This window comes from Strix uralensis, chromosome 6 (assembly GCF_047716275.1).
Source record: "Strix uralensis isolate ZFMK-TIS-50842 chromosome 6, bStrUra1, whole genome shotgun sequence".
NCBI lineage: Eukaryota > Metazoa > Chordata > Aves > Strigiformes > Strigidae > Strix > Strix uralensis.
In genome coordinates this window covers 39,372,900-39,387,474 of record NC_133977.1, presented here as the reverse complement: position 1 = coordinate 39,387,474, position 14,575 = coordinate 39,372,900, and the positions used below count along the sequence as shown (strand labels likewise).

General features: G+C 39.1%; 1 protein-coding gene across 1 annotated transcript in view; it reads left to right on the top strand.

Moving 5' to 3' along the window:
• The window catches only part of LOC141945495 (von Willebrand factor D and EGF domain-containing protein-like), a 188,259-nt gene that overhangs the window by 103,916 nt on the left and 69,768 nt on the right, over window positions 1-14,575 (top strand). Inside the window, exons 14-17 of the mRNA XM_074873778.1 lie at window positions 3,856-3,960; window positions 6,626-6,740; window positions 11,088-11,338; window positions 12,495-12,714. Coding sequence (XP_074729879.1) covers window positions 3,856-3,960; window positions 6,626-6,740; window positions 11,088-11,338; window positions 12,495-12,714 — 691 coding nt within the window. The remainder of the gene's footprint in view (window positions 1-3,855; window positions 3,961-6,625; window positions 6,741-11,087; window positions 11,339-12,494; window positions 12,715-14,575) is intronic.

Genomic DNA, 14,575 nt, shown 5'->3' with positions numbered 1-14,575 from the left:
TGGTCTCACTCTCAGTCTGGATCGTTATTTTCTGCAGATTGGTTGGTTTTATAAGACTGAGAACATTTAAAGTCTCTATAACTGAGAAAAATATATTGCCATTGTAGGAAGACTGCAGATGTGCTTTGAAAATTGCAGCATGTAGAAATGAAATGCATAAAACACTAACTTCACTGTGGTGTTACTGGCTGTCCTGCATCCCACAGCTCTCTGTACCCCAGACTGGGGACACGTGCTGCCATGTGGCTTTGGGGAAACAGAAATATGTTTGGCAGTGCACATTTTCTATCCAGTCATTTATTTTAAATAGAGGGGGATTTGTGTTTTAAGAAATTAGTGTAAGAGCTCTGTGGGAGCAGAGCCTGACCATTGGCTGCTGGAATGGACCTTGGACCTTCCTCCTGGAGAAGGTGCTGTCAGAGTGGGCAGTCACAAGTCTGAACCGGGAGGGCAGCTCCTTTGCTTAGGGCTCCAAAATTTCTCAAAAGAGATACTGAACTCTGCCAACTGTGAGATGAAATGCTGCCTCATGATGGAAGGATCTGAGAGGGAGACACCCTTGAGTTTCCTGGCCCCAAAGGACAGCTAACGTTTTTGCACATTCTGCACAAATGTTTCTCCAGTGTAACTAGGATAGCTTCCTCGCAGCTCAGGTGTATTACAACATGGTTTGCTTTCAAGTGCTGCCTTTCAGCCCTCAGGAGGTCTGTACCACTTTTCTCATTTCTTCCCCTCAAAACAGATATAGAATGTCTCTTTCCTTGCACTTAAGTTCAAGAAAACCTCTGCACCTGTGAGCCTTCTGCCCTTTTCCTCTCCTTCAAACCCTGCAGAAAAACCAGGTTGATGGCTATGCAGCGAATGCACAATTAAATCATCTCAGTCTGCATGCGAATCCTAGTTCTCCTGTGGATCTTTTTGCTGATGGAATTGGGAAGGCAGAGCTCAGTTTCAAAGGCAGCTGGCCTTACACAGTGCCACAGAGAACAAAATGATGAAGCTTTTCAAGATAAAAAATGATTTGAAACTAATTCCACAGATGTTCAAAAACCCGTGCTCCGGAAAATTCCTGATAAGACTTACTGCAACATTGATCTTCTGTGTTATGCTAATAGATACTTTTTAAAATGTAGGTAAAAGATTTTTCAGAACAAAAACTCAAAACAATCCTTTCTGGAAATACTACTGTTCAACGTTTTCAGAATCTCTCCCCCAAATCAAGTTACAGAGGAATCAGCAAAGTTTCACATAAGCTTTTTTCACTACCAATGTTGGGGGAACAGGGGCTTGACAGTATCTTCTCAGTGCTCTTTCGTTTTATCTGTTCTTGTATTCACGTTTCAGATTTTGCTCATTCTTTCCATGACATGCTGCTGAAGGTAGATAATAAAGTACATGGGTCTACACCGGAGCGCTTGGTATAATTAGTTTAGATATCAAAATACAAACTCCTTCTTGGGCAGCAGATGACTTGGCCTGTCCACACAGATGCCTGGGTGAAGCGGTGAAAGAGCCTGGCAGGCAATTACCTAATTTGGGAAGCAGGTCTCTCCCTTATCCTCAATTCATTATCACTGCCTGTATTTGCAGAAAAAATATTTGTTAAAAAGCCACCGAGGCAGAAACCAAATTTGAATTCAGCAAGTTTTTACAGCTTTCATTTTTCATTTATAAACATTTGTACAAGTCAAATTGTATGTAGATTGAGTGATACAAATAGCCAAGATTGTTTTGTGATGAATGAAATACTTCAGGCAGAAGTGACAGACTTCCTGATTGTCCTGACTGCTTACCCAGAAGTAACTCTTTCTTTCCAGATGATACATATGTCCAAGCAATCAAGGCACATCTCTAACTGTGTGTTTGGCTTTTAAGGGCCAACGGAATTTGAAGAGAGGTTTGCTCAGCTTAGGTTTCATTGAAGTATTTGTTCCACATCACTAAGGTAACTAATGGAAAAACAATTAAAAAAGCAATAAAACAATCCAATTCTAAACAGACATCAAAATGGATGTTTATAATAGAAAGTAGAAAAAAATATGGACTAAAAAAAAAATCAAGAGATGCATTTCACTCACAATGCTCACTTCAGATAGAACAATTAGTGTAATTTTATAGCTTTTTATATCTTTCCCTGTCTACCCATTTCTTCACCCATTATTAGTGCACCGGTATTGAGACAACATTGGCTGCTCTGGTAAAGGAATGAAATGAAATGTAAATTGCATTAGGAATAATATATTCTTAATGGAAATCTTGTGCCAATAAGCACTGTCTTTCAGAGAAAAGCAGGTCTTGAGGGGGGTTGCCTGTTTTATTTTTTCTCTTCTCAAATTGCAGGATAAGTTCTTTATTTCTTTTAAAAGAGTTTTTACCTTCAGTATAACACAATAGTCTAATATCTCAACTGATTATGATGCCCAGGAAAAAATTATGTTTTTCCTTAAAGCATTTCCTTAAAATTCTAAGGAATTTTACTGGACCAATGAATTTTACTGATGTTTTGCACCAATTTAAATTAGTCCAAAGAAGTTGTTTCTCTTCCACAATTTCATATCCATGAATACTGCTTGTTTACCTCTTGTATTGGCTTCTGCAGAAACAAATGCTCTTAGCTCACAGTGCATTTTGAGCTGAGAACCATCACATGTGATACTGTCGGAGTATCTACTGTATTATGTTCCATGAGCTTTCAAATCATTCTTAGTGAACTTATGATAATTGGTGCTTTTTATGAAAACTATTGAAGCAATTTTTACTATCAGTACTTCTTTGTTCAATTTAACATACGTTCTTTCTATGGACTGAAATAGTTTATTAATTGATCAAAAAACTTTATACTCTTGACCTTGTAAAAGTCCCTTGTAAAGGAGCTGAGGATGTTTCGGCTTTGGAGTCACTGGAGAGATGGAGGAGGGCTTGGGGGTTGTTTTTATACCAAGAGGACAGGGGGGTACCTGACCGATTCAAAGCAAAGGCCTTGTTAGATCTGCTAAACAGCAGCTTTAGTTTGACTATGAGAAACCAAAATTTAAAAAAATACCTGACAGAAAGGACTTTACTTTCCTGCTGGTGTTCATCAGTGTTTACAGCATGGCTTTCAGAAGTGTTTTGGGGTGATCTTTAACATTCACACCTCTCAAGAAGTGTTACAAAGCTTCCTTTCCATACTAGTCTGGTATCTTTTAATTTTTATTGTAGAAAATTTAAAATACAAACTTCCTTAACCCTTTCCTATTGTGTAAGCATTCATATATGAAAAATGTTAAATTAAGGCTTTCTAAATTACCTACGTGTACAGGAAATTGTGAGCTGGGACAGGCGGTGACTGTTCTAAAGTACCTTACTATGGAAATAGGACTGTTTCTCTCTGGTATTATCCACCCTAGCACTTTTTTTTTAAGGTTAATTTAAAATAACCTATATAATATGCATTCTCTCTTTTTTTTTTTTAATCTCAAGGAGTTTACTTACTGATTTGCCATTAGTAAGAAAGTGGTCCTGAACTTCAGCCAAAAATCTTAATTTAATTTCACAACTCCTTGAAAGACCCCCTTGTAGTACTTGAGTACAGTTTCCATAAAGGTATTGAAAAACACCCTCAGAAAAAACCTAACAGCAATCAGAAAATTTGAATGCCAGCTGAGCCAAAAGATCTTTTGGTTATTAATGAATAGTTTCCAGTTTGGAGCATTAAGCAATTTGTTAGCTTGCAGTAAAGCCACTCACAAGTGGTTTAATTTATCTTGCTGGCAAGCATCCAGTTCAAGGGGGCAACGGTATATGCTCCAAAATGAGCTGACAGTCTCCATATGGAACATTATTACTTATAAGGATGATTTTTGTATCATTTAGATCACTAACGATGGCTTCCAGTACAGTAATTCCAGAGTGCTGACCCTGTACGATGCAGTCTGCCAGGCCTGCCAATTCCATCCAACCGGACTTTGTAAATTAAAGGTAATTTAAAGATCGTAAAGGTTTAATATGGATCATTCATCTCTTCCTTAGCCCTCTCCCTCCCTTTGATGTACTGTGTGTAATAACTGCTTTAGAAAAGGAAAATCTATTTCATAGGTCAGCTGCACAGCCTAACACTTTTCTCTCTTTCACAATCTCCTGTCATGATTTTTTTTTTATATTTACGTGGGGTATGAATACCTGATAGAACATGCTTTATGATGGACCTTTCTCAGACAGACACTTCCAGAAAGACCATGGTTGACAATATTTATACTTTGCAGCTGTTAATGGAAGTGTAAGACTGACGAGTGTCCACTGAAAGGCAGCTTAACTTCACCTTTGAAGTGTCTCTGCTATTGGTGAGGGCACTGTAACTGTAAGGTATATAATTTCTACATCCATTTTCTACCGTAGCAAAAGGTATACTAAGATGTATATTATACAGCTTTTGTCATGTGAAACCACCCTTGAGAGAACATAAAATATTCTTGCTTACATTAAAGACTGCTAAGTACGAACATATAGCACTTCGACAGTTTCAAAACTGTAATCAAAAGTCTCATGTTGCATTTTAAACTGCCAACATGCTAACAACTGCCTGGAGAGAACTATAAACCTCTGTTTTCCTGTGGACTTATTAGTGTAACATCCCCAATTCCTTAAAAGAGAGCTTCCCTGCTCTTATTTTCTAGAGAGCTGTGTTAGACAACTTTTCTGTTTTTCAATGGGGCTTCACTGAAACTTTTGGAGGATATTGGGTGGGATATTTGAATGTGCTCAACCTGCTTTCCTACCCTGATCCAAGTATGAATGAATAGGAGACCACCAGTCTGCATTTTTATAAAATGAAGATTAATCAGGTATATCTTAACTCACTGTTCTCATTAACAGAAATAAGAAAATACAGTTTTCAAACTTTCATTGATTGCAAGAACATACCAGTTACCAAAATAAAATGAAAGTTCACATTTTTTTTTCAAACAAATCAGTGAATAGAAATTACTTTATAGGCCCAAATGAGGACAGAACCACTTAAACTTCAGATTAAAATAATTGTGTCAGAACCATTCCAATTAAAGCTAGGTTAGGGTTTTTTGTCAAATACTTTCCTTATTCTTACAATTTTGAAACTCAGAAATACGTATGTTTTCTCAATATGCTGGCGTTCTCTAGGGATTATAATAATTTCTATCCTAAAATGCTTCAAGGGCCTATTTGAACTAGACTTCCAATTTCAGCAGACCACATTCTAATTACCCCTCTTATAACATTACTTTGTAATAACTAAATTGCTTTCAGAAAAGGTGTTTCAATTAGGGGACATTTTATATCAGGCCATTTCACATTCTGTGTTCTTCTTTTATGGACCTCATTCTGTACCACACTATCACATCAGAATAAAGCATCTTTTTCATTAGAACATCAAACCCTTGAAAACAACAATGTAATAAAATCTAATTAACATCCTGATTTTAATGTTGAAGATCTGTCACGTTCGATCATGTCAGGGGAATTACAAGAGTACTTTTTGTTTCTCTACCTTACTCATTACTCTTAAAATGGTATTATTTAAAACATTGACTACTATACTTTGCAAAATAAGTTTGAGAAACTAATAAAGCAGTAGATAGAAACCACAAGGTGAGTAAGAGTGCACACATCAGTCTCAGAAAAGCAATGTCTATCCAAAGAAAGGAAAAAGGAAATTGTCTTTGGTCCTGGTAGCTTCTCCCTCCTGTTGTCCCACTGTAGCAGTGACATCCCCTGTGTTCCCATGTTTTGCTGGGAATCTGCAATGTCAGATAAAGTCGAATCTATCTGCAGGTGTGCCCCAACACAGGCTACAAGCAGAAGGCATAACTGCCACAGGACCTTCCCATGACATAGATGTTTAATTATATCTGTTAATTATGTCCCTGTGTTTGCTGCTCAGACAACCCAAGTGTCTCCAGCCCACGTGGAAGCCACAGGAACTCCCTGGCCCTGGTGGCCACCCTAACTAGGAGAGGACCAGGTCAGCCTCAAAGGCTGCTGTGCCCATAGTGCACCACATGAACTTCTGCTGGGATGTTCTGCCCAACCTAGGCCCCATCCATGAGGTCAGCTGTTGCTTACAACTATCTCATGGAAGCCTTAAATCTAATGCACTTCTTTATTCTGCTTTTATATCATTGTTTTTTCATATTTTTATGAAGCACCTCCAGAAATAATTAAGTTAGCAGAAGAGGATTCTAAAATTTCAAATGGAGCTTTTATCTAATCTCAGTTTTTGTTAGTCTCATGGAGCTCACTTTTGAGCATTACCTAATAATCATATCAGTAGTCACAGCTGGTAATAATGATCATATACATTACAGAAGTGTGGAAATGAAAAAGTATCACATTGTGTTGCATTCATATCTGGCAAGCAACATCACATGTTGCCTGAGCTAAAACATTCAAAGTTACAAGGATCAAAAACTGAAACAGGAAAACTTACATGTCTTATTTTCTCCATGTCAGGGAGAAGGTATCAGTATTTAAATTGAAACTATTTTATTGTTCCAAGAGACAAGTGAGTTTCTGCTTATCTCCAGAAATTATTAACTGCTAATTTCTTGCCTTTCTTATTTCTTTTTACCTTACTCTACCTCCCACCCATTTTTATTTCCTTTTTTGGCAGGAAAATACTTGTAATATAGATGGACTTTGCTATGGTGAAGGAGAGTCAAGCCCTACCAGTCCTTGTCTTCTCTGTGAACCTGACATTTCTAAGTTCACCTGGTCTATTAATGAAAGTAAGACAGTTTTTTCTAAGATTTAGAAGCACTTGTCTGGGAATTTATGACCCAGTCTATGAAATACATTGTTCATTTGTCTAACATGTATCTGTCCTGCATAGTGCACATGGATAGTTTGCAGTGGAAATAATTGGGTGCACCAGAAATGCAGACTGACCAGAAGCACACAGTACTCCACTGCATGTACTATGTATCTGGGCACATATCTTGTTCTAGCTGAAATGTGACAAATCTTAAATTAATAAAACCAAAATAACACCTGAAAATGAAATTTTGATATACCAGTGCCCCATGCAGTGCCCAAGTCTGTCAGCTAAATGTGACGGACCCCGAATACCTCTGTCATCATCTCACAGGTACAAATCTTTAAGGGAACAATTGGGGGAAAATACTGGTTTTAAAACGTTAGTGATATTTTGGGTATCTGGAAGAATTGTTTCCTCTCCCTGAGCCAAGTCCTATGAAGTGCCACACAAAAGACCTTGGCTTGGCAGGGAGTCTAAGTGACAGGGATCAGCCACTCATTACCTTCATTGCCACAGAAGCCAAAGGCTCATTCTGCCACCCGTCATGGCAGGGATGATGGAGAGGGCTGACTTTTGAAGCACCTCCTGAATGCTGAGGACTTAATCATAGCTTTTTCATGGCTACATCCCCAGTGTAAACAACCACCATTACTTACCACATGCTTTACAGATAATCCACGTTTCTAGCAGCATTATCCTCACAGCACATCTCCCCACTTACATGAGCACATTTGCATCTGGTCGATATACAGAGTATATTACTGCTTTTATGTAGATTCATATGTTGGTTCTATAAAGAGTTTCTCTGCACTTTTAGGTTCTGTAAACACAAACAAATTACAGAAAGGTATGTGAGTGACAGGGCCAGTTTGCTTTGTTTGTTAGCAGTTTTATATTCCTTTAGGGTGACCTTTAGCAGGACCCTTCTGGAAGGAGAGGAAGATTGCTCTTGTCCTTGAGGAACAGCTGGGGATGCTCAGGGACAGAGGCTCCTAGAGAGTGCAAGGTATGGCAGCAGAAATGACAAGAGCTCTATCAGAGCGGCTGGAGTGCATAACTCCAGTGGAGATACGGCTGAGGAGAGCAGTAAGAAGACACACACTTCTCAAAGGTGACAGAAAGGCCTTTGACAAGGACCAGAAAAGACCCAACAGTTTTCAACAATTACAGAAGTCAAAAGTTGTCTGAAATCAATTTTGGAAGTAAGAACACAATAGGAAGGGAGAGAGTTGTTCATGAGTCCTTTTAGTTCTAGGATAGCCACTTTGAATCTCATCTATTTAAAAATATACATCTCTAGTTTATGTCTTAAAATTCCAGCTTTTGGAATTTTAAACTCTCCATCAGGAAAAGGTGTAGGCAGATCCATCCCAAGTGTTGGCCAATTAAAAATCCCATTGAATGTTACTTGGGTGAGTAGTTAAAATGCCTATGAGTAAGCTAGACCAGAAGATGATCCTGTACACCTGAAAGCTGTGGTTTTTTTCCCCCAGGGATATTGTTTAGTCTAATGAGAGATATTATCTGTGACTCACAAACCTTGCCTCCTTTCTGTCTTTCCATTTTGTTGCCCACAGCAGTAGCTTCTCTAGTGATAAGCTGATCCTGACTGTTACATAGACAGGTGCATTACTAATACTGAGACAGTTGATTTTAAAATTCAAAAGATGGCTTAAAATAGAAAAACTGCATGGTTTTGGAATTTATAAAGTTAGAATTGATTTGGGAAATCTGAAACAGATCATGATTCACTTTTCAATAATTCCCAAATTCAAAAATATTGAAAAGAAAGTGTTTGTCAGACTTGTTTTCAAAATTGTGAAAACCTTTTTCAAAGTTCTGCAATAATTGGGAATGTATATATATATATTCACTGGATGGCAAGGAGATCTCTGTGGAATTAGAAACACTCTTATTCACAGACTACTTTCAGAATATCTGATTTTATGTTATTTTGTGCCTACAACTTCTCATTACACTCCATCCAGTTAACACCTTTGTGTTTATCTGTAAATGCATACCCAGCATCAATATTTCATTGATTACTTTGGGCACAACTTTTATGGGCTCCATGGTTTAAGTGTTTGGGAAATAAAAGGTAAATTAATAGATGGAAGCTTTCAAGAGTTATGCCAGGACAATCTGCTGGACAAGCAGTTTAGAAAGCTCTGATAGCACAGCAGCAATGAGTGAAGAAACACATTTAAATAATTGCATGATATGAGACATGTTATGGAAAGTCAGAGCTTGATAAAAGGATATGTACCACAAAAAACTCCTAATGATGACTTCCCACAAGCATAATGCAAGGACACATGCAGTACCTATATATATGTATAGAGAATACGTATATAGTTTATAGTTTTAGAGTATAACTTGAAATTAATCCTTGGTGTTAGAAATGTACTTTAAGTTAAATACGACTATGATCAAATTACATTGTGGGAAGATTCCTTTAAATATCGATATAAGTCAGTTTGTACTGATGGGTAAAGAGGAAAGATGACTTGAGCCTGAGGAGACTTAGAACCTGGAGACAAAATTCCTGACCCTTCACAGAGCTGCTATCACCTCAGGGTACTCATCCAATCTTACTTTTCCCTGGTTTCTAATTATGAAATGTAGTTCTTTTCTCTATCTTGTCTTCCTTGCCTCTTTATATTTAAAGTATCTTTAGGTAACATTTGTAAATACTATAAAATAGCTTTGTACAATTAGGCTTTCATTAAGGAAATACTGAATGTAAACAACACCACTAGAAATAACAATACCATAGTGACATGATATGCACTACTGTCACTGGGGATAGAGAATCTCAGCATCGAGAGCTGAGTGCACCCTCAGAAAGTTCACTGATGACACCGAGCTGTGTGGTGCGATCGACACGCTGGAAGGAAGGGATGTGTCATCCAGAGGGACCTGGACAGGCTGGAAATGTGGGACCATGCAAACCTCATGGAGTTCAACAAGGCCAAGGTCAAGGTCCTGCCCATAGGTCAGGACAATCCCAAACACAAATCCAGGTTGGGTGAGGAGTAGATGAAGAGCAGCCCTGCGGAGAAGGACTTGGGGGTGTTAGTGGATGGAAAACCGACTGTGAGCCAGAAATGTGCACTCACAGCCCAGAAAGCTAACCATGTCCTGGGCTGCATCAAGAGAAGTGTGACCAGCAGGTCGAGGGAGGGGATTCTCCCCCTCTGCTCCGCTCTCATGAGACACCCCCTGCAGTGAGGCCAGCTCTGGGGCCCCCAAAAGAAGAAGGACATGGACCTGCTCAAGTGGGTCCAGAGGAGGCCACGAAGATGCTCAGGGGGCTGGAGCACCTCCCCTGTGAGGACAGGCTGAGAGAGTTTGGGGTGTTCAGCCTGGAGAAGAAAAGGCTCCAGGGAGACCTTATAGCAGCCTTCCAGTACTTAAAGGGGGCAACAGGAAGGGGAGGGGGGACTCTTGATCAGGGGTGTAGGGATAGGACGAGGGGTAATGGTTTTAAACTGAAAGAAGGTAGATTTAGATTAGAGGTAAGGAAGAAATTCTTCACTGTGAGGGTGGTGAGACACTGGCACAGGTTGCCCAGAGAGGTTGTGGCTGCCCCCTCCCTGGAAGGGTTCAAGGCCAGGTTGGACGGGGCTTTGAGCAACCTGGGCTAGTGGAAGGTGTCCCTGCCCATGGCAGGGGGGTTGGAACTAAGTAATCTTTAAAAGGTCCCTTCCAACCCAAACCATTCTATGATTCTATGACTGATGTACCTTCGCTGGCACTGAGTAGACCTTTACTCCCAATGAACTGTCAAACTCAATTCAGTCAGACTGCTCAGGCTTAATTGTTACTCGTGTAAAGGTAGAAGAGTCTACTCAGTGGAAGAGTTACACCTTTTTTCCCCACACAATTAATTTGTCATTCATCATTGAGATTTAGTTTACTTATATTTAAATGGATAGAGTGGTAGATATATATATATAATAAATAATATATATGTAAGTATTAGAAATACAATTAAAGTTTTAGTAAGTATTGGGGGATTAGTGGGAGGTCATAAAAGTCATGTCTGATCTCCCATGTATCGGTTGACACATCAAAAGTAATCGAAGTTCAGTATGGGAGAAAAATTCTTTATGAGGCATAAAAAAATAGGAGGAAAAAAATATACTTTATGGTAGAGCCATTTGCTGCCTCTAACATCTAAATCGTTTCCTCTGTTAGTCTTAGGGTATGTTCTGTACCTTCTTCTTTGAGAGCACTCCTACAATGACCACGCTGTGAATATTTACATGGGAGAAACCGAAATTTATGTAATCATGATTTCATTTTTGCTGTTTAGACAACCTGCCTCCTGTGTTCCAGGCCCCCTCCAGCCAGCTGCTGACATTTATTGGTGAGAATTTTGTTTACCAGTTAATAGCAGTGGATCCAGAAGGGTCAGCTGTGCTATTCTTCTTAGAGGCTGGTCCACAGGATGCCAGGCTCTCTCCTGCTGGTCTTCTTATCTGGAAAGTTGATTCAGAAGAAATGCAGACCTTTGAATTCACCGTGTCGGATGAATGCAATGCACAGAGCAGATACTCTATTGAGGTAAGAAAATGAACACTTTAAAGGAAAAACAAAACAAACCTGTTTATCATGTCATTGTTTTGGTGCAATTGTCATTATAGCTAATAATTTTTTACTGTCTTGAAAACTAAGACTTCAGCTATTTCCTCATAAGTGTATATTATCCAGCACAGCAATAATGATCAATTAATGGAATAAATATCTCTGAGAACACAGAAACTATATATACACCAGGAACAAGAGAGTGCTATTGATTGCTGTCTGAAAGAACACTCTTGCAGAGCCTTTTAATGGTTCATTAATCTGCTTTAAAATTCACATTCTGCATTTGGATTGTGGAGAAAAGCATATAACATAAAAGACCAAGTTTTAGCTATAAAAGGGAGATTATAACTCATTCTCAATGATATTTTTAGAGGATGTCTTGCTCTTATGTCATTACTCCACACTTTAAGTTCCTTGGCAGAGCTTGTGCATTGCTTTGTCTTTATTGTATAGCCTAACATTAATCCTGTGATAGGATGAGCTAATAAAGTGGGATGCAGACTCTTGACATAGGAACAGTTTTGTGAAGAAAAGATTTTTATGCCTAAAGATTCCTGTTTTAACTCAGTCAAACCACTATCATCAAGTGTGCCAATCTGCTGAACCCACACAGCAAAGGGGAAACTGGAGCCTAGATAGTTTTAATGGAAACATTCCAAACTAGACCTATGTTTAACTAGGTGAGATAATGCAGAGGTTTGACTCTGTTGAAATGCTCTTGTACATACATAAAATACAACCGTGGACCTCTCTTTCCTGAAGGGAGAGACCAGCTAAGGAATGCCACAGTTTTTCGTTTTATTCTTTGAAGAATAAGGAACAAATTCTGGCCTCAGATACTATGTAAAAACTGCTGTTAGAGCAAACAGGATTTTTTTTTTTTCTTATACTAAGTTAGAATGTGTACCTAAATTATGAAAAAAAAAAAATCCCTTTAAAGTCAAGCTTTCAGTCAAATAAGTAAGCATGCTGTGTATGAGACCATCTATCTAGACAAAGGAAATCAGTTAGAAATAAGTTTTCATAATAGTAGATGACATGTTGCACTATCCCTTCCTAAAGGGTAACAACATGGCTCTCAGTTGTGATTATTCAGAAGAATCTTAACACAAGTCCCTTTTGCCTTTCTCAGGTTGGAGTGAAACCCTGCAGCTGCCTCAATGGTGGAACATGTGTTACCAATATTAAATTCCCTCCAGGCCTTGGTGAATACCTGTGCTTATGTCCAAATGGATTCGATGGAGAATTTTGCCAGGAAGATATTAATGACTGCAAATCAAACCCCTGTGGCAGTGGAACATGCGTGGACAGTGTGGATAGCTACTTCTGTAAATGTCCCCCTGGTTTGGGAGGTAACAGTTTCCATCTCTGATTTATTGTGCTACAGGATTTTTGGAGTGCAGCATAACCACAAGCATCTGTCAAATGGACTACATAAGCCTCCTCTTCTACTCCCGTGACTTAGCTTTAGATAGATAGAAAATGTACAAAACCAGCTAATTATCTGTGCTAAAGGAAGGAAAATGACCCAAAGCCCAGTGGTCCTGAAATGATCACTCAAGGAGGTTATGAACCTCTCTGATCTCAGCTTCCACCCACTTATTTCCCACGGATTTGTCCATCCATGAGATGAACTAGGAGAAGACAGAGTGGAAGAGAAAAAGCACAGAGATCCAGGATACTTTTGCACTCCACAGGACTTGACTAAATTAACCAGAGAATGAACTGGGAATGAATGATTTGATTAGGAAGGAGAAATAGATACGGAAAACATGCAAAAATAAGTTGTCCTCTAGTCCCACTTGAAGCTTCGTTAAATTTTAGCATTAGAAAACCACAAACCCATTTGGTTGACAGATATGTTAATGGAACAAATTCCAACCTTTTAAACTGTTCAGAGCTGGCCACAATATGATTTTAAGAGATGAAGGGAAGAAGGGTGATCACTGCAACAAAAAAAGATTTTTCCAGAAAAGCAGAATGAAAAGCACAAAGAGAAGTTGGAGAATGAAATGCAGTGAGGCCAAAGAGGTGGATGTAAGATGTATGGTGCAAACCTGAAGTGTGAGGAGAAAGAGAAGCATCTGATAGATAACATAGATGAGGAGGGAACACACATGTACCTCTCATGCAATTTATATTCAGCTTCACTGCACTCATGACATCTGTGAATGATTGATATGTATGAAAAAGCACTTGTGACAGCACATGGACACGACTGCTCTGTGCCCTGTGGACTGGAACCAGTAGAGACAGCCATGAGACTCTCTGCTGCATTAAGCTTCTGGAGTTTGGCTGAGCTGAGTCGCTGTTAGGTCTCGCAGAGCGTCAACCAACTCCTCCAAGCTGGGACCCATGCTCCAACTGCTCGTTACACCACTCACTTCCAACATAATGTTTTTTCACATTGGCCTAAACACACCTTCTACTGGAGCTTCACAGAAGTTGTTGTCTTTTCATTTTCAGTTTAGTTCTTCAGGTGGTACAAGGCAAATCTAAACATAAAGGACTTGATCAAGATTTCTAAACCTGACTCTCGCTTAGCTTTGCAAAGGGCCAGTTAAAATAACACCCACTCACCCTGGTCACTGTGCGGTCATTGCGAAGTAAAGACACTGTATTACTGTCCATTCTTGTCAGAGTCAAATTAGTATCCCACAAGTGAAAGGGGAGGAAAAACTGGGTTAAGAATGTCTCTCAGATCAGAACCATTTCAAAAGCAGAGTAAGAAAAAACCACCTTAAGCTGAGCTCAGATTTCAGTCCTTGAACCTGTCAGAAACCCTATTCACTTCGCATATGGAAGCATGAATGAATTCATGAAACCCATGATGTAGGCTGCTGTGCAGTGCTATAGGTTTGTAAAGTAACATCAAATGCACATAATTATTACTGCTTATAGTGTGCATATATAGAAGAAACTCAATTTTAAAGAGCAATGAACAGATTTTACCCAATGGGCTCATGCAGGCAGCAAGGTACCCTTCCTGCCTTTCAGCAGTTCATGAAACCTTCTTTGTTTATGTCACATGGGACTGCAAGTCCAGATTCCATTAACTATAAAATTCCAGCAGAAATGAAAAATAAAAATCATTCAGAACTGGAAGTTCAGAAAAATGGTCTAAAAGATCTGTGACACCTAGGCAGTAATGATCCCAGGTAATGTTACTAAATAGCCAGAACCTGCTGCTATCCAAAGTGTTTCTGCAACCAG